Raw genomic sequence first — 26811 nt, forward strand, 5'->3', positions numbered from 1 at the left:
CCAAACTGCCTTCCACCGGTTGTTATTCACCACCCCACCCCCACCCCAACCTGCATTTTAAAACTTCAGTTTAAAGATATGTCCGTTTACTTTGAAAGTTAAAAGATGTGTCCCTTTACTTTGAAACAAGCCCATGATTCAGGAAGTGAACTTAAAAATTTCAGAGCTCCAAAGAGCTTGCTTATTTTCTGGAGTTTAATGAGAACTGTGGCCAGAGCCAGGAAGGTGAAACCCAGCAGCTTTGGGCGAGTGTGGGTTGTATTTGATGTTCACAAAAGAATGGAAGTGGTAGGGTGTTGCTCAGTGAAGTGTGCATTTTCAAGTTACCCACAGTGGTGTCTATTGTCCTGTTTCTCAATTGAATGATGTCATGTTTCATTTAAGGCTCTTAGTGATGCTGAAGTCTGTGGTCTGCACACTAGGGGGAAAAAGGCAGTGAGAAAGTTGCAAATCAGGTTTTTGTAAAGCCTTTGTGTGTTGGGTTTGGGAGATAAAAGCTGACTCATGCAATATTTCTACGGAAGGTGCTGCACAGACTAGCAAAGGCTGTTTCTTTTACCTGACTGAGGTCACTGCATCAGCTGAAGGCAGACGATGTGCTTAAGCCTGAGTGGAGCAGAGGTAGGTGCTAATGTGAGTGTCCCCAAAGAAAGGATGCCGGAACAAACGCTCCTTCCCTCTGGGAGCAGCCAGAGAGGTCCATGGAGGTGACAAAGGGTCGCAGGGGGGGCTTTCTTCACAAGTGTGCAGGGACGGAAGCTTGGCTGGATCAAGGAAAACTCTCTGTTACAAATGCGATAGGCTGAAGTCTAGAAGATGATTTTTTTCTCCCCCTCCATCTGAACTGCAGCCTGTCTTCAATAGTTTTTGTCTTAGTTTCATTTGATTTTGCTCTTTCCTTAAAGTGAGGTTGAAATATCTAGAAAGCTGGTGTGTCTGACTCTGGGGAGAACTCTAAAATCCTCAGTTGTCACGGCCGAATGGCCAACATTTTCATATGCTTTCTTTTTGAGGTTCATATGCAGTCAAAGTTGGAGGAACAAAATAAATGTTTGCAAATGTATGCTTAGCAACTGCAGTGATGAAATTTAGTCTGAGTCTAGTGGCAACCAAAGTTGCCTAAGAAAATGCAGTTTCCATTTTGAGTGTTTCTTGGTAAGAAATACTTTTGTGAGGAACAATGATTGGGGCAAAGGAGACGTGGATTGTATTCAGTGCTGTTGTCCATTGGAATCTGATTGCATTTGGCTTCATTATTTGAATTTAATGATACATTTTGAAAGATATATATATTCAGCATTCCTTAATCACATATTGAATATAGAAATTATTTTAATTTAAAATATTTAGATATCTGATGCCAATTGACATTGTGATTTTAATTTCCTTAAATAACTTTTTCAGATTATAAAAGTAATACACCTATTGAAGAAAAGAGATATTTACAGAGAAATATGAAAGTAACAAAATTATTTGTTCTACTCAGTAAAACCAGTGTTAACATTTTATTATATATTCCTTCAATCTATTTCTAATGTAGACAATAAGCAGCATTTTAAATTCAAAATTAGGATCATATTATATGTTTTTTAAACTACCCATTTTACTCACTATATATTATGACCATTTTCTATACTTTTAAAGATTTGAGAAGACATGACATTTAATCGTTTTACATTGTACCTTCTAAATGGCTTTATTTACTTGGATCTCTGTTACTAGGCACTTTAATTTCTCTGCCTCCTTTTCTTTTTTTTTTTTTTTTTTTTTTTTTGGAGACTGAGTCTCACTCTGTCACCGGGGCTGGGGTGCAGCTGCACGATCTTGGCTCACTGCAACCTCCACTGCCTGGGTTCAAGCGATTCTCCTGCCTTAGCTTCCTGAGTAGCTGGGATTACAGGCACGCGCCACCATTCCCGGCTAATTTTTGTATTTTTGGTAGGGACAGGGTTTCACCATGTTAGCCAGGCTGGTCTCAAACTCCTGACCTTGTGATCCGCCCACCTCGGGCTCCCAAAGTGCTGGGATTACAGGCGTGAGCCACTGCTCCCTGCCTCTTCCTCCTTTTTTAAAAGAACATGTCTAATGTACTTCATGGATGGATTTATTTGTTCGGAGTGCTATTGTTAGTCACTTGGAATTTGCCTCTTCTTCCTCCTCCTTTTTCTTTAAGAAAATGTTATTTCTCTTGGTGCCTCCCTCCCAGCTGTGCAGGGATGTTTTGGAACTGAGTGTGTTCCATACAGATGGAGCTTGTATATATAACCATCATTGTTTAGTTACTGCCTTGAGAATGATAATTTTACACTAACAGGAAGGTACTGTTGAAAGCAAAGCTGGAGCATAGATTATTATTTAATCTAAATTAAAAATAGAGATTTTTGTAGCCTTTGAAAAACTCGGTGATACACAGTTTTTCATCATCCAAGACCTGGCATTCGTAGGATGTAGAAGAAACTGCTATTAGAGGGCAACTGCTTGTGCTGTGCCTCCAGCTGGGAAGAGGCCGTGCAGTCGTGACAGCCAGTGGTTTGCTGAGTTTTCAGGATTGGAGTCATGTCCCAAAGATTGGATGAGACTTGGAGAAGTCACCTAGTCCAGCTGCCTCACATACAAGGAAACCAGAGATGCAAAGATCAGTATAAACCCCGGGGGGTGCAGAGCCAGGGCAAACATGCAAATCCTGTGACCAAAAGGGAGTATTAGGACATAATTTAATTTCCAGTTGGTTCTCTGAAATGTGTTTATACAGAGGGTTGTGGATATATGTATTCCTGTGCACACATAGCCACACACTGTGTAGTCCCTTTTGGCATATGGTACCATGTGCTTTAGACAAGCAGCTTATGTTGAGTCCTTCATTTCCTGATCTCTAAGTTCCTTTTCTACGGTACTATTTTATGAGTACAAGGAAGGATGGACTAGAAGTTAGAAAATGTAGTCTCTGATTCATAGTTCAACTTTGAGCATGATGTTATGTAATCTCTGCTTTTTTTTTTTCCATCTATACAGTTTTCAAAAAGCAATGAGACACATGAAAGAGCATTGAGGTTGGTTTTGGGGGCTTTTTAAGGATAATTTTGACATAGAATTGTAGCAGCTGTATCATAATAAGGCTCATCTGTTATAATAGAGACTGTTTGGGTTATCTCTCATTGCTTAACCAATCACACTGGAACCTAATGGCTTGAAACAACAAACATTTATAATTGCTCAAGGTTTCTGTGAGGCAAGAATTCAGGAAAGGCTGTGCTAGGTGGTTCTGGCTTGGGGACTGTCATAAAATTGCACTCAGACATGACAGGGCTGGGGTCATCTGAAAGGCTTCTCATCCGCATGTCCATTGTCTTGGCTGGAAACACAGCAGGGGCTGTAACAGCCAGGGTTCCTTGGGCATCCCTCTGTGTATCACTGCGGTCTCATCATGTGGTTTCTGTAGTGTGGCAGAGTCAGGATAACCAGACTTTTGAATGTGGTGCCTCAGGGCATGTCTAGCACCAGTGACTTCAAGGTTTTGTCTGTCTTTGTGCTCTGCCATACCCTAGGGCACTGGTATCCTTAGAGTGGGTTCCAGCATGAAGAGGAAAAAATGTGGAGTAATAAAATCTAATGTCTTGAGAAATAGACCCCCAAAGGGGCATATATCGTTTCTGCTGGTGAGAACTTGACCACATGGCCAATATCTAAAGGCAGAGGAGGTTAGGAAATGTGCTCAGTGAAAACTCTATCACTAAAGAAAAGAGTAGAGTGGATTTTGGTAGACAACTAACAGTCCCTCTCTAAATGGTAACACAATGATGGTTTAGGGTGCCCCAAATAATTTCCTTCATCCCCCACACTAAGTCACCACACACACAAAAAAGCATACAACAAAAGTAAAAACAGCTGCATTTGTGTAAAAAGCCTTTAGGGAATTTCTTTTTTTTTTTTTTTTTTTTTTTTTCGAGATAGAGTTTCACTCTGTCACCCAGGCTGGAGTGAAGTGATGTGGTCTTGGCTCACTGCAACCTCCGCTCCCTGGGTTCAAGTGATTCTCCTGCCTCAGCCTCCCGAGTAGCTGGGATTATATGCACCTGCCACCACGCCTGGCTAATTTTTGTATTTTTAGTAGAGACAGGGGTTTCATCATGTTGGCCAGGCTGGTCTCGAACTCCTGACCTCAGGTGATTCACCTGCCTCTGCCTTCCAAAGTGCCAGGATTATAGGCATGAGCCACCGCCCCTAGCCTAGGGAATTTCTTTAGGTTCTTTTTCACCAGACTGGTCCAGAGACACCCCTTAGCTAAGGCAATTTATCTAATGCATTAGCTGCCTTAAGTAGCTGCTTAATCCCTACTCAACTGAGGTAGCCATTATACCTCTTAGTTTCCATTGACTAGTGTCTTAGTCCATTTATGCTGTTGTAACAAAATAGCTTAAGCTGGGTAACTTACAAGGAACAGAAATTGATTGCTCACAGTTCTAGAGAGTGGGAAGTCCAAGATCAAGGCACCAACAGATTGTGTGTCTGGTGAGGGCCTGTTCCTCCTAGATGGTGCCTCCTGTGTGTCCTCACATGGCAGAAGGAGCAAACAAGCTCCCTCTGTCCTCTTTTATAAGGGCACTAATTTCATTCATGAGGGTAGAGCCCTCATGACCTAATCATCTCCCAACAGCACCCCCTCCTAATACCATCACCTTGGTGAGTGAGTTTCAACATACGAATTTTGAGAAGGGCACAGACATTCATACCATAGCAATTAGTATAGGAATCAATCAGTAAATTATCTGAGTAGTATCTGACTTTACAGCTTGAAGGAATCTTTGTTCCTCTTTGTTCAACCCCTCACCTCCTGTTTGAATGAAAATATTTTTGCAAAATATCTTTTCTCATTCTTGATCTTCTTGTACAAATATGTGCTTTAACGCCTTGTTGGATGCATGGTTTGCAAGTATTTTCTCCCATTCTGTAGGTTATCTCCTTGCTCAGTTGATAATTTCCTTTGCCGTGCAGAAGCTTTCTAGTTTGATGTCTCACTTGTCTCTTTTTGCTTTTTGCTATTGTTGCCTGTGCTTTTGGTGTCATACCAAAAAATCATTGCCAAGACCAATGTCATGAAGCTTTTCTCCCCTGTTTTTTCTTTTTTTTTTTTTCGTAGAGGCTTTATGGTTTCTAGTCATATTTTTAGGTCTTAATGTATTTTGAGTTTATTTTTGTGTATAGTATAAGATAAGGGTTCATTTTTATTCTTTTTGCATGTGATATAAGAACATGTGGCACATACACATAATGGGAAAATTATCTGACCATAAAAAAAAGAAGGAAATCCTGCCACTTGTGACAAGATGGATGAACCTGGAGGCTATTGTGCTAAATGAAATGAGCTGGACATAGAAGGGCAAATGCTACATGACACCACTCTTATGAAGAATGTAAAATAATCAAACTCGTACAAGAAAAGACTAGAGTGGTGCTTCCCAGGGAGTAGGGAGAGGGAGAAACAGGGAGGTAATAGTGAAAGGATACAAATTTTCAGCTATGCAAGATGAGTAAGTCCAAGAAATCTGCACAGCGTAGTGCCTATAGCTAATAATACTATATTGTATACTTAAAATACTGCCGAGGAGGTAGATCTTAAGTGTTGTTATTGTAAAATGTTTAATAATAAAGAGGCATAGGGGAACTTTTGGAGTTGATGGCTATGTTCATGGCATATATTGTGGTAATAGTTTCACGTGTACACTTATCTCCAAGTTCAAGTTTTATACATTAAATATGTATAACTTTTTCTATTTAATCATACCTCAATAAAATACATTTTTAATTTAAAACATTTTTGAGCTATTTATTTTGAAAAAATTTTAAATATATAAAAAAGTTGCACAGACAGTGCAAAGTTCCCAAATGTCTTTCGTCCAGCTTCCCCTAACATTAGTATCTTGTGTAATTGTAGTACCTTGGTTAAAAACTAAGAAATTTACGTGGTAAAACTAAGAAATTTACATGGTAAAACTAAGAAATTAACAGGGTAACAAGATTTTTTTTTTTTACTCCTTGGTTCCTTCATCACCAAGTAACTACAAATAAATATGAAAATCATGTTCCCTGAATTGAATATGCTGCACGCTAGAGAACATGAGGAATTATAGTCCTGGCCCTACCATTAAACAAGAATCAAGTTGATAGTTTAGAAAACCAAGAAGTGAAAATCCGTATTGCTGTGGGGGAATAAAAGATGCTCCTCAAATACCTAGTGTCATCTTTGAAATATATAAATGTATATTTTTTAACTTGGTCTCTTAAACATTTTTTAAAGCATTAAGTCAGTTGTTTACAACGTTGAGGCTCTAACAAAACTGTGCTGTATATTAAATGAACATCACTAGCTGGTAGAGTAACTATTTCTGTGTACTTTAGTCTTTCTGTGGCCTCCCCTCTTTGAGTAATTCACAGGAGGTGTAATAAGGAACTACATAATTTCAGCTACTCATTGGTACTGAACACAACACGTTCTCTTGGTTTCCATGGTTGTCCTGCCAAGGAACTCAGACTAGGTATTTGATGTTTAGAATAGCAATGAGCAGAATTTGGAAACCCTGATCACCCCTCAATCCTGCTGTGAGTAGGATTTCTGTCTTGCCTCCTAAGTTTCTCCTTGGGAGTTGTAGGCTGTAGGACCCATCAAATGTCCCCCTTCTCCATGTAAATATGGTCACAGGAAGCCATGGAACGTTCTGCATGAAACCTAAATCAGCCTAAGAAACCAGAGCCAAGAAGCATTGCTTTTGATTCTGGCAGTGATATTCCAAAAGAGAGCAATTAAAATAATGGAAGTTGGAAGAGCAAAGAAAGAAAAGCCATGGAATTCCAGTTTTTTCACCCAGAAAAAATTAGAGGGATTTGTCATGAAGTAAAATGTATGAAAGCCTAGCTACATAGAAGCTGTCTAGGCATCTTTTCCTTTTATTGAGGATGGCACAAAAAAAAAAAAGAATATTTTATTTGGATGGCTTTTAGGCTAACCAGTGCTTCTCATTGTGAGACTCAGTAAGTCTCTAAGGTTCTTCTATGTATACTTCCACCCCCACCACCTCCAGGTTTACCAAGGGTGAGATTGATCACAATCCTCTAAGTGGGTGGAACCAGCTTATTTTAGGGTCAAAAGATATACCTGATATAAGCCATTAGCAAGGTTTGGCCAGAAATTCCCAGAAATTCTTACACTATTAGCCCTGTGCTTGGGATTTTGGAATAGACAGAAGTTATGAGAAGAAAAGCAGCAACTTACCCAAATGCTAATACAACCTGCTAACATCTTTCACTCAAGGCAAACGAAAAAGCTTTCTTGCCCTACAGTTTTTTATCTGGATGTTTCAGTTTGTCATGGAAAATCAGTTAGCCCAATATCTGCTACACAGAGATGACCTCCCAACTGCATTTTTGCTAATTTTTAACAATATTGTGCATTAATAAGTGGAGTAAAAAACAAAAATGCAAACTTTTGAGTTTTATGTATCTCTGCATTCACTATTATTTGAACAAAGATTGATAAAGAGGTAAATTTAAATCTTCAAGAATAATGTAATTATATCAAAGACTTCTAGATCAGCATTGTCTGACTAAAATATATATGAACTACTTATGTAATTTTTTATTTTCTAGTAGCAACAATATAAAAAAGTAAAATGATGCCAGGGCAGTGGCTTACACCTGTAATCTCAGCACTTTGGGAGGCCAAGATGGGAGGATCACTTGAGCCCAGGAGTTCAAGACCAGCCTGGGCAACATAGAAAGACTTCATCTCTACAAAAATTAAAAATAAAATTAGCTTGGTATGGTGGCGTGGTCCTAGCTACTCCGGAGGCTGAGGTGGGAGGATGGCTTGAACCCAGGAGTGAGCCATGATTGTGCCACTGCACTCAAGCCTGGGTGACAGAGTGAGACCCTGTTTCAAAAAATAAAAATAAGAATAAATTTAAAATAAAAAAAGTAGGCCAGGCGCAGTTGTTCACACCTGTAATCCCAGCACTTTGGGAGGCCGAGGCGGATAGATCACGAGGTCAGGAGATCGAGACCAGCCTGGCCAACATGGTGAAACCCCATCTCTACTAAAAATACAAAAATTAGCCAGGCATGGTGGCGGGTGCCTATAATCCCAGCTACTCAGGAGGCTGAGGCAGGAGAATTGCTTGAACTCAGGAGGTGGAGGTTACAGTGAGCCGAGATTGCACCATTGCACTCCAGCCTGGGCAACAAGAGCAAAACTCCGTCTCAAAAAAGAAAAAAAAGTAAAATGAAACCAGTGAAAATAATTTCAATGAGATATTTTATTTAACGTAATCCAAAATATTATTTCAATATGTAAATATAAAAATTATTAATGAGGTATTTTATTTCATGTTTTTAGTTTTATACTAAGTTACTGAAATCTGGTGTGTATCTTACATGTCAATTCAGACTGACTGTGTTTGTTTGTTTATTTTGAGTCAAGGTCTCACTTTGCCACCCAGGCTGGAGTGCAGTGGCACGATCATGGCTTACTGCAGCCTTGACTCCAAGTAGCTGGGACTACAGGCACAGGCCACCACACCTGGCTAATTTTTTGTATTTTTTGTATTTGAGATGGGGTTTTACTAGGTTGCCCAGGCTAGTCTCGAACTCCTGAGCTCAAGTGATCCGCTGCCTCAGCCTCCCAAAGTGCTGGAATTACAGGCATGAGCCACTGTGCCCAGCCTGGCTGTGTTTCAAGTTCTCAGTAGCCACATGTGGCCACTGGCTACTGTGTGGAGCAACACAGCTCTAGAGATAAAGATTAATAATTGGTGGGTTGCATTAGAATAGGCCAGACAGAGTGGAAATCTTAAATTATTTTGAGGAAAGTGAGAACAAGGCTAGACAGTTTTTATGAGGTGCGTTTTCCTAAGTGAGGAAACTATAATTATCTTCTAAGCAATGAATCAACACAAAGAAGGTTAGCCATTAGCAAGTGTGGTCTCATATTACATGCCATTATATGACCTGACTTTAAATGTTTCACTTCTGTCATTGGTAATTTTGGAAGGTCTTTAGTTTGAGGTGGTAAGCTTGGCTAAATACTACGGACACCAAACTTCTGAAATGGTCTATTTTAGAAAGTGCCTGGTGGGCAGCCAGGCCTGTACGTGGACTGGCATTGGAACATTTGAAGCTTTCCCCGCAGCGGTGCCCCGTCCATGTTGCTATTTAAGATCTATCCATGAAGGGGTCCCTATTGATCTGAGTTTTACATCTCACTCTTTCCCACCTTTGAAAGTATTTCTAAAGACATTGTCACTTCTAGCAGCCCAAACTAGGGTCCTCTAAAAGCAGTTTTTATTCCTCTTTAATCCTTCTGTCCCAATATTGGGTATCCAATTTAAAGTGAAAGTAAGCAGAGAAAAGAAATGATGATAAGAAAATAATGTGTCTCTCTATTGTGTCCATTTTTCTCTGGTCCTGATCATGAATGTAATGCCAAGAGTTTTGTAACTGTGTGAAAGACAGTTTTCTATTCTGGAGAGATTGATTCTTCTCTGGTTAGAAAATCAGAACTTGCCCTGCAGACAGTATGGACAGATCTGTGGGGGGTAGACCTTTCCAAATGTCTTGGCCTTTCAACTTTTTTGACACCAGGGACTGGTTTCATGGAAGACAATTTTTTGAAGGATGAAGGGTGGGTTGAGGTGGTGGGGGTCGGGGAGTAGGGATGCTTTCAGGATGAAATGGTTCCACCTCAGATCATCAGGAATTAGATTTTCAAAAGGAACGTGCAACCTAGATCCCTGGCATGCATAGGTCACAATAGGGCTTGTGCTCCTATGAGAATCTAATGCTGCTGCTGATCTGAAAGGAGGCAGAGCCCAAGCAGCAGTGCTCGCTTGCCCACCGCTCACTTCCTGCTGTGATGCTTGGTTCCTGACAGGCCGTGGACCAGTACTACAACCCTGTTATAGAGAATATCCAACTTGGCCGGAGGCGGTGGCTCACACCTGCAATCCCAACAATTTGGGAAGCCAAGGTGGGTGGATCACCTGTGGTCAGGAGTTCGAGACCAGCCTGGCCAACATGGTGAAACCCCGTCTCTACTAAAAATATAAAAATTAGCTGGGTGTGGTGGCTCATGCCTGTAATCCCAGCTACTAGGGAGGCTGAGGCAGGAGAATCACTTGAACCTGGGAGGTGGAGGTTGCAGTGAGCTGAGATCGTACCATTGCACTCCAGCCTGGGTGACAAGAGCAAAACTCTGTCTCAAAAAAAAAAAAAAAAAAAAGAATATATTAAACTTACGTTTAGTCCCAAATCATAGCCTCATTGGACCCTTGGGATCTCAAAATATCCTCAGATACTTCCCAAGTGAGTGCCCATTTCCTGCACTGAGATCAACCTGATGGTCCTGGTTATGGAGGATGCGAATGGAAAGAAAACCTTGTTGTGTCCGCCCCTACTTTGGACTGCCCATGACTTTCTCAACACCAGTCCCAAACGTGAGCAAGTGTCCTTTGCTGCAAGCATACGTAAATGCACGGCTGCTGATTGGATTTTTGCCACACCCAATTTGGATCAGGCTTTCTAGGTCAAGTGCATCTTAACTACTATAACCAATTCATGTTTTATAGGCCATAAAGTTGTTATAGAACAAGCAGCAAGCATATTGCAAAAGCTTTAAAAATGTGTGGCAAACTCTAGCATGTGGTAGTGGTTATGCAGATAAACTGCTCATTTCCTACGTCTTACCACTCCTTCTTGACTCAGAATTAGTTCCTTCATTTTATATTCATAACTTTAATATTTGCATCATTAGTTTGTACTAATACTTGTCATGAATATAAACTATCTAGAAACAGTATGTTGAAGGAGAGACTTAATGGATACTTTATATTCTAAAAATATTAGTACCAACTGTTTAGTGATCTTTATTATAGAATCTAACCAAATTTACATTACTATTGAAAAATCATCATTACTATGTATTCTTTTTACTGTGTTTGTCACATTATAACCTTCCAAACGTAAGTTTCCATCTTCTGTTTTTCTAGCAAAACCTGTAAGCATGTTTTTGTGGTAAGGTAACATAGCAAAATGAAGCAAATTTCTTTATTAATCACATTCTCTGTCACAAGACATTTTGTTTCTATAAACAAAATTTCTCTATGAAATAATGAGATGTGGAATCTCACTATTTGAGGGAGAAATGTTGACCCTGCCTTAGAAATGAAGAAGATTGGAATTTTGAGCGTTTTACCCAAATAGCTTCTGAATGTTTAATTTTCACGTGGGTCCTTTAGGGGCCCAACATCATATTTAAATGCTGTGGGTATTAAGTGACTTTTTTTTTGAGACGGAGTCTCGCTCTGTCGCCCAGGCTGGAGTGCAGTAGCGCGATCTTGGCTCACTGCAAGCTCCACCTCCCGGATTCATGCCATTCTCCTGCCTCAGCCTCCCGAGTAGCTGGAACTACAGGCGCCCGCCACCACGCCTGGCTAATTTTTTTGTATTTTTTTTTAGTAGAGACGGGGTTTCACCATTAAGTGACCTTTTGACTTTGCAGATAGTTTTTATTTTTACCCTTTTCTAAACAAGACAGCGCCATTTTCTCATAATTGTTCTTATAATTTAGTTCCTATATTTGTCATATAATTACATGATTTTATAACTGTACTTGTGGAGAGTTGTAGTTAATTAAACATACTCTCTAATAGTATCATAACTCCATATGTGCCACAAATGGAATGCCAGTTTCTAAGAAGTGATCTGGAGAAGTGCTGTGTTGAGAGGGTAAGTTTTCAATGGGGGTGTGAGTCTTAATACAGTCATGCATCACTTCAGCATGAGGGCACATTCTGAGACGTGTTGTCAGGCAACTTCATCATTGTATGAACTTCACAGAGTATAATCACAAACCTATATGGCGTAGCCCTTTACACATCTAGGCTAGACGGTATGGCAGATTGCTCTCACCACTGTCATATATGCTGTTTGTTGTTTTGTTTTGAGATGGAGTCTCACTCTGTCGCCCAGGCTGGAGTTCAGTGGCAGCATCTCGGCTCACTGCAACCTCTGCCTCCCGGGTTCAAGCAATTCTCGTGCCTCAGCTTCCCGAGTAGCTAATTTTTGTTCTTGTTTTTGTTTTTTTTTTGAGACGGAGTCTCGCTGTGTCTCCCAGGTTGGAGTGTAGTGGCGCGATCTTAGCTCACTGCAAGCTCCGCCTCCCGGGTTCACGCCATTCTCCTGCCTCAGTCTCCCGAGTAGCTGGGACTACAGGCGCCCGCCAACACGCCCGGCTAATTTTTTGTATTTTTAATAGAAACGGGGTTTCACCGAGTTAGCCAAGATGGTCTCGATCTCCTGACCTCGTGATCCGCCTGTCTTGGCCTCCCAAAGTGCTGGGATTACAGGCGTGAGCCACCGCGCCCGGCCTAATTTTTGTATTTTTTAGTAGCGACACGGTTTTGCCATGTTGGCCAGGCTTGTCTCAAACTCCTGGCCTCAAATGATCTGCCCACTCCAGCCTGCCGAAGTGCTGGGATTTACAGGCGTGAGTCACCACGCCCAGTCTGCAGTTCATTGTTGACTGAAACATCATTATGCTGTGTATGACTCTATCTTTTTCTTGCCTAGTATTAGAAAATTATTGTCTATGTGACACTTTCTTTAATGCTGTATGCAAGTAAAATGTAAAGTTGCCAGCATTATTTAAATCAAGTAGTGGTGGCTCCAGGATGCTAGCCTAAAATTTTGTGGAATTATGGTGAAATACTTAAAATCTAGAACAAGGTTTTTCAAAATTCCATAGGAATCACGTCGGGTCCCTTTTAAGTTCATAAGAATCACTTGTGGTGCTTGTTAAAGTGATCGATTCCTCGTGCCCTGACCGCTCAGCCTTTAATTTAGTGAATCTAGACTAATTTGTATATGAGTCATTCCATGTGGTCACACTTTTGAGACAACAGGTGTAGTGTTTCTCAAACTTTAATGCTTATAAGTCATTCTGGGATCTTATTAAAGTGCACATTCAAGTTCAGCAGGCCAAGGTCAGCCCGAGACTCTGCATTTCTCATAGGCACCCAGATGATGCTTCGGAAACACTGATTTTGCATCTCACTCCACCACAGGTACCTTTGCATTCCCTTCTGTAATTGGCCACCTTGTTATTGACTATATTTATTTGAGCTAGGTTTTTACTTCCTTTCAACCCTCTGCTTGATAGAATTGCTTATCTTGTCCTTTTTATTTATTTTCTTTAATGCATATAGATGGGCACCAGTTGCGTCTTGAAGTGCCATCAGCTGTAACCAAAGTTCCAGATCCCAAGACAGCCAGGCATTCCTGCCCTCAAGAACTGAAGACGATGGAGCTCTCTGATAGTGACCGACCTGTCAGCTTCGGTTCCACATCGTCCTCGGCCTCTTCCCGTGACAGCCATGGTTCCTTCGGCAGCAGAATGACCTTAGTTTCAAATAGCCACTTGGGCTTGTTTAACCAGGATAAGGAGGTGGGGGCCATAAAACTGGAGCTGATTCCGGCCAGGCCGTTTTCCAGCAGCGAGCTGCAGAGGGACAACCCCGCCACGGGGCAACAGAACGCAGACGAGGGCAGTGAAAGGCCACCCAGGGCGCAGTGGAGAGTGGACTCAAACGGGGCACCCAAGACGACCACAGACTCGGCCACCAGCCCCAAGCTCCTCTACGTGGATAGAGTTGTTCAGGAAATTCTGGAGACCGAAAGGACTTATGTACAAGATTTAAAAAGCATCGTAGAGGTAAGACCGACTTCGCTTTTAATGTTTGCCATGCAGGAGAAATATGCTTGCAAAAGAAACGGCAAAGCCAAGCCAGCTGTAGGGGATGTCTTCTAAGAGGCAGAAGGGATGTGAATGTTTAAAGAGAGAGTAATAAGAGAAACCCTAAGGCCGTAACTCACTGTGTTAACATCCTCTTAATATTTGCATTAACAAATTAGTTATGAGTGAGGAGCAAGAATGATGATACAGTGCCCATACCAGGATGCTGTGTTAATAAATCCTACACCCAAGATGTCAGAGTGACTCACATGCAGTGGGGCAGGTGAGGATGGAGGAGGACTCAAATCTCCTGGAGCATGAGTGTCAGGTGTGTGACTGAACCCCTCAGCTGTCCTTACCCTAATCACCACTCTCTACTGGCATCTGGGAGCTTCCAAAACTACTGAGATGTGAATCTCACACTTAGCAACTGTGATTTCATTGGCCTGGGTGGGGCTTGATTGGTAGAATTGTTGAAGATGCACAGGTGATTTTAATGTGCAGAGAGGTTTGCAGCCGCTGCTGTCTGCTATTCCTGTATTGGTTGGTGTTTGGGGAAAGGATTGAAAGGTAGAGAAAGGTCATGGGCTTTGTCTTGTCTCAAGTGTCTCCTTTCTGTTCACTTTTACAGAGAGTAATCCTATATAAATTATTTTGTATGTGTTATTATTATAATTAAAAATTACTTGCACAAATTATTTCATGTGAATTGAGCTCAGCTTATGTGCCAGGTCACATCCTCTGGAAATTCAATTATTCGATTTTGATTTTCTGGGTCCTTTTAAAGGATAAAGCAAGAATTATCAGAGGAGCTCAGATGTTAACTCACTCTCAATTATAGTTAAAAATATTACTATCTCAAGGGCAGACTTTTTTTTTTTTTGAGACGGAGTTTCACTCTTGTTTCCCAGGCTCACTGCAACCTCTGCTTCCCGGGTTCAAGCAATTCTCCTGCCTCAGCCTCCCGAGTAGCTGGGATTACAGGCATTCGCCACCACACCCAGCTAATTTTGTATTTTTAGTAGAGATGGGGTTTCACCATGTTGGTCAGGCTGGTTTCGAACTCCCGACCTCAGGTGATCTGCCCGCCTTGGCCTCCCAAAGTGCCAGGATTACAGGCATGAGCCACTGCACGTGGCCTGAAGGGCAGATTTATATATTATAAAGCTACACTTGCTTTGCTGCCTACTAATACACCAGATTCTTTCATTTGTTACTACCTGTTTCCTGTTTTAGACATTGACTCTGGAGTATATTTCAGAGTACAGTAGAATATTGCCAATGAGCATGTTCTTCCCCCAAATACATTCTCATAGCTTTAGAAAAAGAATTCTAAAGCATGACTATGTGTGATCCACAAATGATAGAATTAGACTCTGTCTACTAAAAATAGTTATGATGTACCTTCCCAGTAAAAATAGAAAAGTCAATTGATGGTCAACTGAAACAATATGTGGTACCAAACATAAGATAAAGTAGGCCTGTTTTTTAAAAATTTCAACAATGATGTCATTTGTACTTGAGAAGAAATACCTGTAAAACGGCCAAAAATTTTACAGCCTCTCAGGAAACATATGGTTATTAAAGCTTTCTTTGGTCTATGCTTTTTTTTTTCCTTTCTTTCTTGGAAACTTTTCTACCTAATCTAAAACTCACCTTATGGAGAGAAACCTTTAATTACTGAACTAGTATTCCATTAACACTTATTTTTTCCTGAGGCTGGTTGATAAACCTTAGGTGAGAAGAAACAGGGAAGAGATGAATGAAAGAAAACAGATAAAGACAATTTATTTTTTCTAAGGAATTTCAGTGTAAGTTCTGTGTGAAGCTGTCCACATGTTCTTGCCTTTTTTCTTTATTCATGAATCAACTGTGTTTTACACTAGGGGTTGGTGAGCTTTTTCTAGGCAGGGCCAGATAGTAAATAGTTTTGGACTTATGGGGCCTAAGGTCTTGGTCACAACTGATGAACTCTGCCATTGAAGCTCAAAAGCAGCCATATACACTGTGAATAATGGGGCCTGGACATGCCAGTACCTCTTTAGAGTCTCGTTTGACCCAGTGGCCACAGTTTGCTCACCCCTGTCTTAGGCTATAAGTTTGTGCCATGTTTCATCAACTGTCAAATGGAACTACTAAGTGGGACCTGCCTCATAGGGTTGTTATGAGAAATGGGTAAGATAAGGTATAAAAAGCTCTGCAGCAGTGCCTGGCACATAGTGATCAATTAGTAAATGGAAATTACATTCATCACTATTGTCAGCCTTCTCTAAGTTTGCTAGCTGAGAGTGATCACTGTGTATACTATGTTTTACCTAAAGTCTTTCACAAAAATAATCAGATTAGGCTGGGTGCAGTGGCTCACACCTGTAATCCCAGCACTTTGGGAGGCCGAGGTGGGCCGATCACCTGAGGTCAGGAGTTCGAGACCAGCCTGGACAACATGGTGAAAGCCCATCTATACTAAAAATACAAAAATTAGCCGGGCGTGGTGGTGCATGCCTGTAATCCCAGCTACTTGGGAGGCTGAGGCAGGAGAATTGCTTGAACCTGGGAGGCGGAGGCTGCGGTGAGCCGAGATCGCAATGCTGCACTCCAGCCTGGGTGACAGAACAAGACTCCATCTTAAAAAAACAAAAACAAAAACAAAAAATCAGATTAGCCAATTCTCTACAGCAGAAATTTAATTAGAAAAAAAAAAACCTTAATAGGTGATTTTACCATTATTATTTTGATTATTTCTAATGAACCCACTGGTAATCTGAGGTGGAAATTAGGGGAAGGAGAGGCACAGAAGGGGATGGGTATTGGAAAGAAGGGTTCCTGGGGAGGAAGAGTTCCAAATGAAGAGGGAGGGACCCAGGCAGGAAGAGCTAGATGCTCCCCTGTTCCAGAAGTCACTAGAATGCTTTGCATCATTTACCCTGTCCTCCTAGAAAACTTTAGAATTGTTTCATATCAGGGATTAGTTGGTTGAAGCCTCTTCACCTGTTTTGGCTATGAGACCACCTCTGTTTCTCCAGATCACAACTTTATCAGAATGGCTAGACCACTTTTATCGAGTTCTTTTCTTAATGAAAAGTAAATAATTATTGTCAAGCCTGCAGTAACTCTACCCAATAAAAAGCTGTCATATGGGTATTCTTTTAAAACATAGAATATCAACTCCTTTAAAATCTGTTTTCCTTGATCTATTTCTAACCTATTTGTATGATGTTGTAAATGACTTCTCTAATGTTCTCCATTTTTCAAATGCAGAATTTTAAATTAAGAAAAGGGCTGCTCATTGACAGCCTACTATGATAAAACTTTTACCCTGCCTAAAAGACGGACTTTTTTTTTTAGTTGGCTCTTTATTTATCTATTTTGAATAGGCGTCTCACTGTATCACCCAGGCTAGAGTGCAGTGGCATGATCATGGCTCACTGCAGCCTCGACCTCCTGGGCTCATGCAATCCTCCTGCCTCAGCCTCCCATGTATCTAGGACTACACGTGCACACCACCACACCTTGCTAGGCTTTTTTTTTTTTTTTTAATTTTTGTAGAGACAGGATCTCAATATGTTGCCCAGGCTGGTCTCAAACTGCCAGCCTCAAGAGATCCCTTTGCCTCAGCCTCCCAAAATGGTGGGCTTACAGGTGAGAGCCACCGAGCCCAGCCTTAGCTGGCTCTTTCCAAGCAAAAATAATTTCTGGGGGAAAAGAAGCCCATCTAATTGAAGTCACTTTTAGTTTCTACAGTAGCGTGATTTCTGACTTTGTACACTCTGCTTTATTGAATCTCCTCTCATCTTAATTACCCCCATTGGTAGTACATTTTATCCGCATGCCGTATAGATACATAATCCTTACCACTCAAGTTTAGATTTCATTTTTAGGACTTGTGAACAGCAACATTTTTGTAAAAGATCATTGATCTGTATGCACCGAGTTAAAAACACATGAGCAGGAATGATGATTTGACATTTCAACACAGTCCCAGATATCAGAGCAGCTTATTTCTGAGAAGAGATCCTCCTAACCCCAGTTGAGCAATAGGATTCCCAGATGTTGGTTACACATGTAAAGAGTGTGGATGCCCTTCTTTCCCATATGTGGAGACATTGTGTTAAAATAATCTCACATATTTCGGTATTTTTCTTTCCTATGCCATTTAGGAATTCAGAAATGAATTCCTAATGCTTTCTGAAAGTTGAACCCCAAAATGTGGTGGTTCTTATTCCTGTTGCTCTTCATTCTTCCCCAGATCCTTCTCTCTCAACCCCTGTCCCCTCCCCAGCCATGGCTCTTCCATCCTCTGCTCCTAGTCATTTACGTTTGTACACTTCACATTTTAGAGAAAGAGGTAAGGTCTTGACCGTGAACTATAGTCAAAGGAACAATGGAGCTGTTATTTCTGTTTTATATATGCCCCTAACCACAATCACAGATAAAATGAGATGATAAATATGAAAGCAAGTTTTTAAAGTTAAATTGCCAATGATACAATTTGCGGAGACATAGAAATCCATAGTTGGAAAGCAGAAATAAGGGTCTATTCAATGTTTAATGGGACCTTCGATTGACTGGGCAGGGACTGTCATGGGTAGGGTGGGTTTCTTTAATCTTTCTAAATGATCTATAAAAGAGCTTTTGAGAACCTCATAAGATTTGGCCTCAGATATAGTTCATGGCCTGTTGTAACCTGTTAGTAAAGTTTTAAAATAGTTCATGATGTTAATGCTGTGTAATTAGAAGTTAACATTTCTGCTACAGAATGGCATCTTTGAGCTCTGAGAGATACTAAATTAAGCCATATTTGGTGATATTGAGGACATGTGTATTTAGTGAAAAAAGTGGCTGAATTGTTCATTACAACATGATTTTATCTTTTTCTATTATATGCCAGAGAGCTAATATCCTTTTCATGCACCTTCATCCATAAAGTGTATTTAAAAAAAAAAAAAACAACTAAGTATTGGGGCCAGGTGCAGCAGCTCATGCCTGTAATCCCAGCACTTTGGGAGGCTGAAGTAGGCGGATCACTTGAGGTCAGGAGTTTGAGACCAGCCTGGCCAACATGGTGAAACTCCATCTCTACTAAAAATACAAAAATTAGCTGGGTATGGTGGTGCATGCCTGTAGTCCCAGCTGCTTAGAAGGCTGAGGCAGGAGAATGGCTTGAACCTAGGAGGCGGAGGTTGCAGTGAGCCGAGATCGTGCCACTGCACTCCAGCTAGAGCAACAGAGTGAGACTCCCGTCAAAAAAAAACAAAAACAAAAACAGAAAACCCGAAGTATTCTAGCCTTAATGGTCAAAATTTAAACAGCAGAAGCATAAGCATATCTTTATTGGAAGCATTCAGCATTATTCAAGAGCCGTAGCTAAGCAAGGATTAGAATGGTGATCACCAACCCCTAGCTCTGTGTTCGTTAGTCTATGTGGACTCTTTGTTTACTGAGTGATCGTACAGACAGTGTCAGGGAAGATAAATGAGAGAAGGGTGTTTTTCACACACTTAGTGCTCTGAAACACATTGAAAGCTATTCTCCTCACTGCCATAGCCTAGAAGAGGCTTCTCTTTGTACTGGTGATGTCCAATTAATTGAAGAACTGTCTTATGCTGGGGAAGCAAACCTTCTCCAAAATTTGTGCAGAATGAAAGAAGGAAATCCAGGACGCAGGCACAGAGAGCTTGTGCAGTGATTTCACCACATACTCTGCCTGGACACTCAGCTGTTAGCCCTGTGAGATGTCTATGACTTGGACGAAATGGAATGAGTTGGCTTTTGCCCTGGGGGCACCCCTCCCTTGAGGACAATACTGTCAAGTGTGGAGGTGGTTTCTGATTAAGCCTGTCTTCCCATTGATCCTGCTGGAGAAACAAAATTGTTTGGTATGGAAAGGGCAGTGTGCATCTTACTGTTTTTCCTTAGCCATAATGGAATGGTTGTGCGTAGGCATTCCCTGGCCCAGCTTTACCTGCCTAGGATGCTGGACTAAAAGAGTCAGGTTTTGCACCAAGAAAGAAGGCTGTTGAGAAGAGGGGAATTGTCAGAGATTTTATTGTCTTTTTACTTACAGATATCTTCTCTCCATACTTTCCCTCCAGTTTAAATAGCATTTATTAGACACTTTTTACAAGGTTCATTTAGACCAACGATTTTTAAATGCCGAGGGAGAAAAATGTGTTCCATGCTCAAGTGTAGGAGCTGGTAGGGATTGTTTTCAATGAAGGCTTGTTATGTGGGTGGATTTAATAAGGAACTTACACTGTGATACTTGGCATCATTTAATGTACTTTTTTATGAGGCATTTGAGCACTTTTATGTGAATGTGTCTATTTTTTTTTTCCTCCAAGGGATTTCATTGTAACGGGTGAATGAGATCTTTCTTAAAACCATTTAATGTCTATGATAATTTAGAGACAAACCTGTTCGTTTTCTGCTTATTTAGGAGTCACTCCTTAAATAGTACATCTAATCATTGTACATAATCCCTCAAAAATCTCACTTTGACTACGTATTTCCATATCTCTGTATTATTGTTGTTGTTCTTGTTATTATGACCCCTTATTCCCCCACCTTACCTTACCTTACTCTTGTCTTTCACCACCTCAACAACAGCAGCACAAACCTAGAAGGTGGCAAGTGAGTGATTTTGAGTGTTCATATCTTCATACTGCAACCTGATCTGGGAAGGAGGGCAGGGAGAACTGATCTTTCACCTCTTGTCATTTCTAATGGGTTTGCCCATTTTGAGTGTGATATAAATACCTGCTGATTGATTGCTAATGACCAATGAAAACAGTTCAAGGTGGGCAGTATTCAGTGAAAGCAAAATGAGTTGAGATTTGCAGAGCTGCTCTGCAAAAGTAGCTGTTGGCTGAACACAAGAGTTCATGTGTACTTTGTGACTGATGTCAGGTTGGGCTATTTGCTCCAAACTTTTATGGCCAGATCTTGAGTCAAAACGTAGGCAACGAGTGTCTTGTGACATCTTAAGTTTTGTAATCATCCCTGTCACCTCCATAGATTCCCGCAGCTATAAACATACTATTCAGCTACCATTTCTAAATTTTCTAGATGCCTCAATAATAGAAAAACACTAAAAAAAAAACATTCGCAGCAATTAATATTTGAGCACTTACCATGTATCAGGCACTTGGCACTTAATTTGTTCACTCACTGTCCCATCATGTGGGTACTATTTTAATTCCTGTTTTAGCATGAGAATATTGAACGTACAGAGGACAAAGTGACTTGTCCCAGGTTACATAGTTGGCTAGTGGTTGAGCTGGAACTGAAAAGCAGGCCTTTCTCCAAAGCCCACTGCTTTCACTGCATACCTCCCCTTTGACTATAACAGAAGGTTCAAAGTTCAGCCTTCTTCTTAATCTCTCTAGAGCAGGCACCAGCAGTACCATAGACGTTCTGGACTGCATAGTTCTTGGCTATGAGGGAGAGTTGTGTGCATTGTAGGAACGTTTAGCAGCAAACCTGACCTCTATCCATTAGAAGCTAATAGAACCACCACCGTCCCCACTCGTGACAACCAAAAATGTCTCTAGCCATTGCCAAGTACCCCCTGGAGGGCAAAATTGTCCCTGGTTGAAAATGACAGCTTTAAATATCTGGAACGCACAGTGTTTCATTAAGGATAGGCTAAGCCACAGTAACTGTATTAGGCCATTCTTGCGTTGTTATAAAGAAATACCTGAGACTGGGTAATTTATGAAGAAAAGAAATTTATTTGGCTGATGGTTCTGTAGGCTTTACAGGAAGCACAGTAGCATCTGCTTCTGAGGAGGTCTCAGGAAGCCTCCAGTCATGGCAGAAGGCGAACAGGGAGTAGGCATGACACATGTCAGGAGAGAACATGGTGGCCAGGCGTGGTGGCTCACGCCTGGAATCCAGCACTTGGGGAGGCCGAGGTGGGCAGATCACGATGTCAGGAGTTCAAGACCAGCCTGGTCAACATGGTGAAACCCTGTCTCTACTAAAAATACAAAAGTTAGCCAAGTGTGGTTGTGTGCACCTGTAATCCCAGCTACTGGGGAGGCTGAGGCAGGAGAATCAGTTGAACCTGGGAGGCAGAGGTTGCAGTGAGCCAAGATAGCACCATTGTACTTCAGCCTAGGCAATGGAGTGAGACTCCATCTCAAAAAAAAAAAAAAAAAAAAAAAAGAGCATGGGGAGGAGCCGCACACTTAACCAGATCTTATGAGAGCTCACTCACTATCCTGAGGACACTACCAAGGGGATGGTGCTAAACCATTCACGAGAAATCCGCCCCTCGTGATCTAGTCACCTCCCACCAGGCCCCACCTCCAACATGGGGGGATTACATTTCAATATGAGGTTTGGGCGGGGACACAGATCCAAACTTGGGTGAAGTCACTAGACCTCCAAATCTAGTGACTTCACCCAAGTTTCTTTCTTTCTCCTGTAACCATCCTTTGCAAGTGTTCAGGTGAAGAGGAGCGGCACTCCTCCTGCAGTCATTCAGGGACCCAGGCTCAGGAGGCTTAGCTGTCTTCAGCACATGGCTTCCAAGGTTGCCGTCTCAGTCAACTAGACGGACAAGGAGACATGGAAACATGTACAGGGAAGGTTTCTGAGACAGACGTAGAACTGATGCACATCCCTTTTCTCAAACTCCCAATGAGAATCTTGTCACCTGGCTACACCAAACTATAAGGGAGGATGGGAGGTACAGTCTAGCCATGTGTCCAAAGAAGGTAGGAAACAATTTTTGTAAACAACCGGCAGTTTCTGGCATACATTATGTATAACGAAGGCATTCTCATTGTAAAACCTATCATTTAGTGATGGTGTATCCCCCACCACCCTCACTAAAAATAAAGAGGAAGAGGCTGGGCATGGTGGTTCATGCCTGTAATACCAGCACTTTAGGACAGCCAAGGCAGGCGGGTCATTTGAGGTCAGGAGTTCAAGACCAGGCTGACCAACATGGTGAAACCCCATCTCCACTAAAAATACAAAAAAATTAGCCAGACGTGGTGGCGTGTGCCTGTAGTCCCAGCTACTCAGGAGGCTGAGGCAGGAGAACCGCTTGAGCCCGGGAGATAGAGGTTACAGTGAGCTGAGATTGCGTCACTACACTCCAGCCTGGGCGATGGAGCGAGACTCCGTCTCAAAAAAATAAATAAATACTGAAGAAAGTAAGAAAGATTTTGGTGGTGCTTACCTACTGAGATGAATATTACTGTCTCTACTAAATAACCTCAGAATTTTTTTTTTTTTTTTTTTGAGACGGAGTCTCTCTCTGTCACCCAGGCTGGAGTGCAGTGGCACGATCTTGGCTCACTGCAAGCTCCACGTCCCGGGTTCACACCATTCTCCTGCCTCAGCCTCTCCGAGTAGCTGGGACTACAGGCGCCCGCCACCACGCCCGGCTAATTTTTTTGTATTTTTAGTAGAGACGGGGTTTCACCGTGGTGGCGATCTCCTGACCTCGTGATCCGCCCGCCTCAGCCTCCCAAAGTGCTGGAATTACAAGCGTGAGCCACCGCGCCCGCCCAGAATGTTTTAAATGCATTCTTTACTTAGGGCTTCAGTGTATCTCCTACTGCTCCTCCCTCCCTTCTTCTATGTCTCCACCCCTTTTCCCTACCCTTTCTCCCATCATTCCTGATTACCTCCCACCGCCTCCTTTTTTTTTCCTACTCATTCCAGTTCATTTGACCTGCCAGTAGGGCTCTGTGAAATTATTTAATACCATAGTTAGTGTTTCAGGCTAATAAATACTGGGTCTAGCCTAGTTCAAAGGCAGGGATTGTGCTTATCTTGGTAGCATTCTGAAAACCTTGTGAGTGGGAGGGAATCAATAAGGGTAATGGACGAAAGCATCTGACACCTAATAGAACGATGCTTGGAAGCTGAAGTTTCATTGCCACATTGATAAAGTTTGTAAGAAAACTGAATGCCCTCCCTTGTACTGCCTTGCCCTTCTTCTTCTTTTGTTGTTGTTGTTGTTGTTATAGAGTCTCTCTCTGTCGCCCAGGTTGGAGGGCAGTGGCTTGATCTCTGCTCACTGCAAGCCCCGCCTCCCGGATTCAAGTGATTCTCATGCCTCAGCCTCCCAAGTAGCTGGGACTACAGGTGCATACCACTACATTCAGCTAATTTTTGGTATTTTTAGTAGAGATGGGGTTTCACTGAGTTAGCCAGGATGGTCTTGATCTCCTGACCTCGTGATCCACTTGCCTCGGCCAAAGTGTTGGGATTACAGGTGTGAGCCACTGTGCCTGGCCCCTGCCCTTCTTTTAACCTCATTTCTGTAGCCATTCCAAGAAGACAAAATGAGAATGTGGGCACCGGAAGAAAAAGTAGGCAATTAAAACAAATTATTAAAAATTTTTTACTGCATTTTTAAGACTTGCACTCCCCAAATCAACCAACATCATTGTGGATGATTTTCCGTGAGAAATTGAAGTCAGCCCACATCTTTCCAGAGGTGGACTTTTAGAGAATAAATTTACATTGTTAACCTTACTTGTAGTACAGTTTTCAAATTACCAAGAACTTTGTGGCAATAGTGTAATCACTTCTTGGTATGATAGTTATGAATGTGGTGACATCCCTCAATGTCACTCTGAGAAACACTAAATCTCAGATAATGGCAAGGTCACCCTTGAATTCCTGACAATCTTGACTGGCTTCTTGAAACTTGGAGCTGGGACGAATAGTTGAGTCAGTCCAAGGAAATCTGGGAAATATGAGGTCCCAAATCAAGCTTTGTAGGCCATTCTTCCCCGGTTGCAAGAATGCATGATATGAGAATATATGATACACAGGGGTTGTTTTTACTCCCATATCAAATGTCTGAGACCCAAGAAAGAAAGTACAGATGATAGAGGGAAAGAGCTATATGAGTTTCAAAGTGCCTATGATCAGTCCTGCAGTAATACAGCCATGTGTCACTTAATGACAGCAATGTGTTCTGAGAAATGTCAGGTGATTTTACCATTATACAGGCATCATAGAGTTTACTTACACAAACCTAGATGGTACAGCCTACCACACACCTAGGCTATATGGTATAGCCCATTGCTTCTAAGCTAAAAACCTATATAGCATCTTACTGTACTGAATACTGTAGGCAACTAAAACACAATGGCATTTGAGCATAGAAAAGGTACAGTGAAAATGCAGTATTATAATCACATGAGACCATCATATCTGCAGTCCGTCAGTGACCAAAACATCCTTTTGTGGTGCGTGAACTCTATGACACATAACATATGTGTTCTCAAAAACCACGCACTTTGGCCGGCTGCAGTGGCTCATGCCTGTGGCTCATGCACTTTGGGAGGCCGAGGCAGGTGGATCACTTCAGGTCAGGAGTTCAAGACCAGCCTGGCCACCATGGTGAAACCCCGTCTCTACTAAAAATACAAAAATTAGCCGGATGTGGTGACAGGCACCTGTAATCCCAGCTACTCAGGAGGCTGAGGCATGAGAATCGCTTGAACCTGGGAGGCAGAGGTTGTAGTGAGCCGAGATTGCACCACTGCACTCCAGCCTGGGTGACAGAGCGAGACTCCATCTAAAAAAAAAAAAATCAGCAAAATCACATGGGGAGAAAAATGGGGTACTAAGAACAACACTCAAAAACTTCATCCATGACACATATACAGAAAAAATCAAAAATGGAGGCATAGTTTTATACATAATAAATGATTAAGACATACATACATGCTATAGTAAATATGGAACTTCACCTTGAAAAAGATTTGAAGTTTATGGAAGCCACCAGGTGCCCACACCGGCCACCCTGGAGAACAAAAGGAAGCAAGAGAGGGAGAAAAAGATAAAAAGAACAGAGAACAAAGAAGAAAAATATAAGATAGACTGAGAGGAAAGAGAAAATTAAAGAGGGGAGGCTGTGGGCAGGGCTGCAGCTTATGCCTTGTCAAGGGGGAGGGTCACCTGCCGTGGACTGGGAGTTGACAGACTGATGTGAATGGGCCAGGTTCCAAACGCACTCAGGGGAGACCAAGATAGCCGCTAGGTTGTCGGAGCCTGCGTGTGTTTTGTTCCTATGCTGCTGTCACTAGACGCAGTTTTCTGTATCCACCCAGTGTTTCTCATGGATGAAATTGTGCAAAAGCAAAATTCAGAAATGAGAATTACATTCAAATTGTTCCTTAACATACTAATCTCGTGGGAACAAATCCATGTTTCCAAAACAAACATCATAGCAGAACTGACTGTACCTATTCTTTGGAGTATTATGACTTGTTACAAATAGGTTTCACCACTCCTTCCTCCCCTTTACTCAGACTGGAAGATTAAAGAGTTCTACGACCCTTGCCCAAAAACATGGTCTTCCGTTAATGTTAAAGAAGACTAATAAAAACTGCCACAAATATCCTTAATTCACTTTTTATTTCCATCTTATAAGAAAACAAAATGGCTTGAAAGAATTTTAAACTCCTAGTAGTGTGAGAGTTGATTCATATTGCTGGAAACTAGCATGATTACTTGTAAATAGTTGTAGGAAGTTTTTTACTGAAAGGATTTGTATAATTTGGTCAAATATTCTTGCATAAACTATAGCATTTGCTATGAATGTGAAACTCTTAGTATGCCAAGGAGACTTAACATATCAGTGAGTTTCTAATGCTAAAATTTCCACCTACATTTGTAGATTCAGAGTGAGTGCGTTAAAGGAGAGGACAGTGTAATGGGAGGGAAGTAGAATATATAGATAGCTGTTCTTTTCATGGACATAACTAGGTGTGTTCAGTTCATTTGCAAGCTCAAACACTTTCAAAAATGCCCGTAACTGCGAAGTTCCTTTTTATTCTCTTAGGCTTTGCTTTTAAGGCAACATTTTGACTTTTAATAAACAGGCATTTTTAAAACTTCGGTTAACTCAGGTGATTGAGTAGCTATTATTACTGGTCTGCTGATATATTGCAAAGACCGCCTGTAGGCAAAATTCTGTTGGAGATTTACTAAAACAGATCTTGTCGGTTGGATTAGAATCACGCTGCATTTTAAGTGTGTGCCATCTTGAATATTCA

At 41.6% G+C, this 26811-nt stretch overlaps 1 protein-coding gene across 2 annotated transcripts in view; it reads left to right on the forward strand.

Moving 5' to 3' along the window:
* The first annotated feature begins 443 nt into the window (after positions 1-443).
* The window catches only part of PLEKHG1 (pleckstrin homology and RhoGEF domain containing G1), a 121631-nt gene continuing 95263 nt past the window's right edge, over positions 444-26811 (forward strand). The window contains exons 1-2 of one of the 2 annotated variants that reach the window (XM_063632253.1): positions 444-633; positions 13251-13756. In XM_063632253.1, the coding sequence (XP_063488323.1) occupies positions 13346-13756 (411 nt within the window). In that variant the 5' untranslated portion in view covers positions 444-633; positions 13251-13345. The remainder of the gene's footprint in view (positions 634-13250; positions 13757-26811) is intronic. The other variant, XM_055267423.2, reaches the window with a different exon arrangement.

The sequence above is a fragment of the Symphalangus syndactylus genome, chromosome 2 (assembly GCF_028878055.3).
Source record: "Symphalangus syndactylus isolate Jambi chromosome 2, NHGRI_mSymSyn1-v2.1_pri, whole genome shotgun sequence".
NCBI lineage: Eukaryota > Metazoa > Chordata > Mammalia > Primates > Hylobatidae > Symphalangus > Symphalangus syndactylus.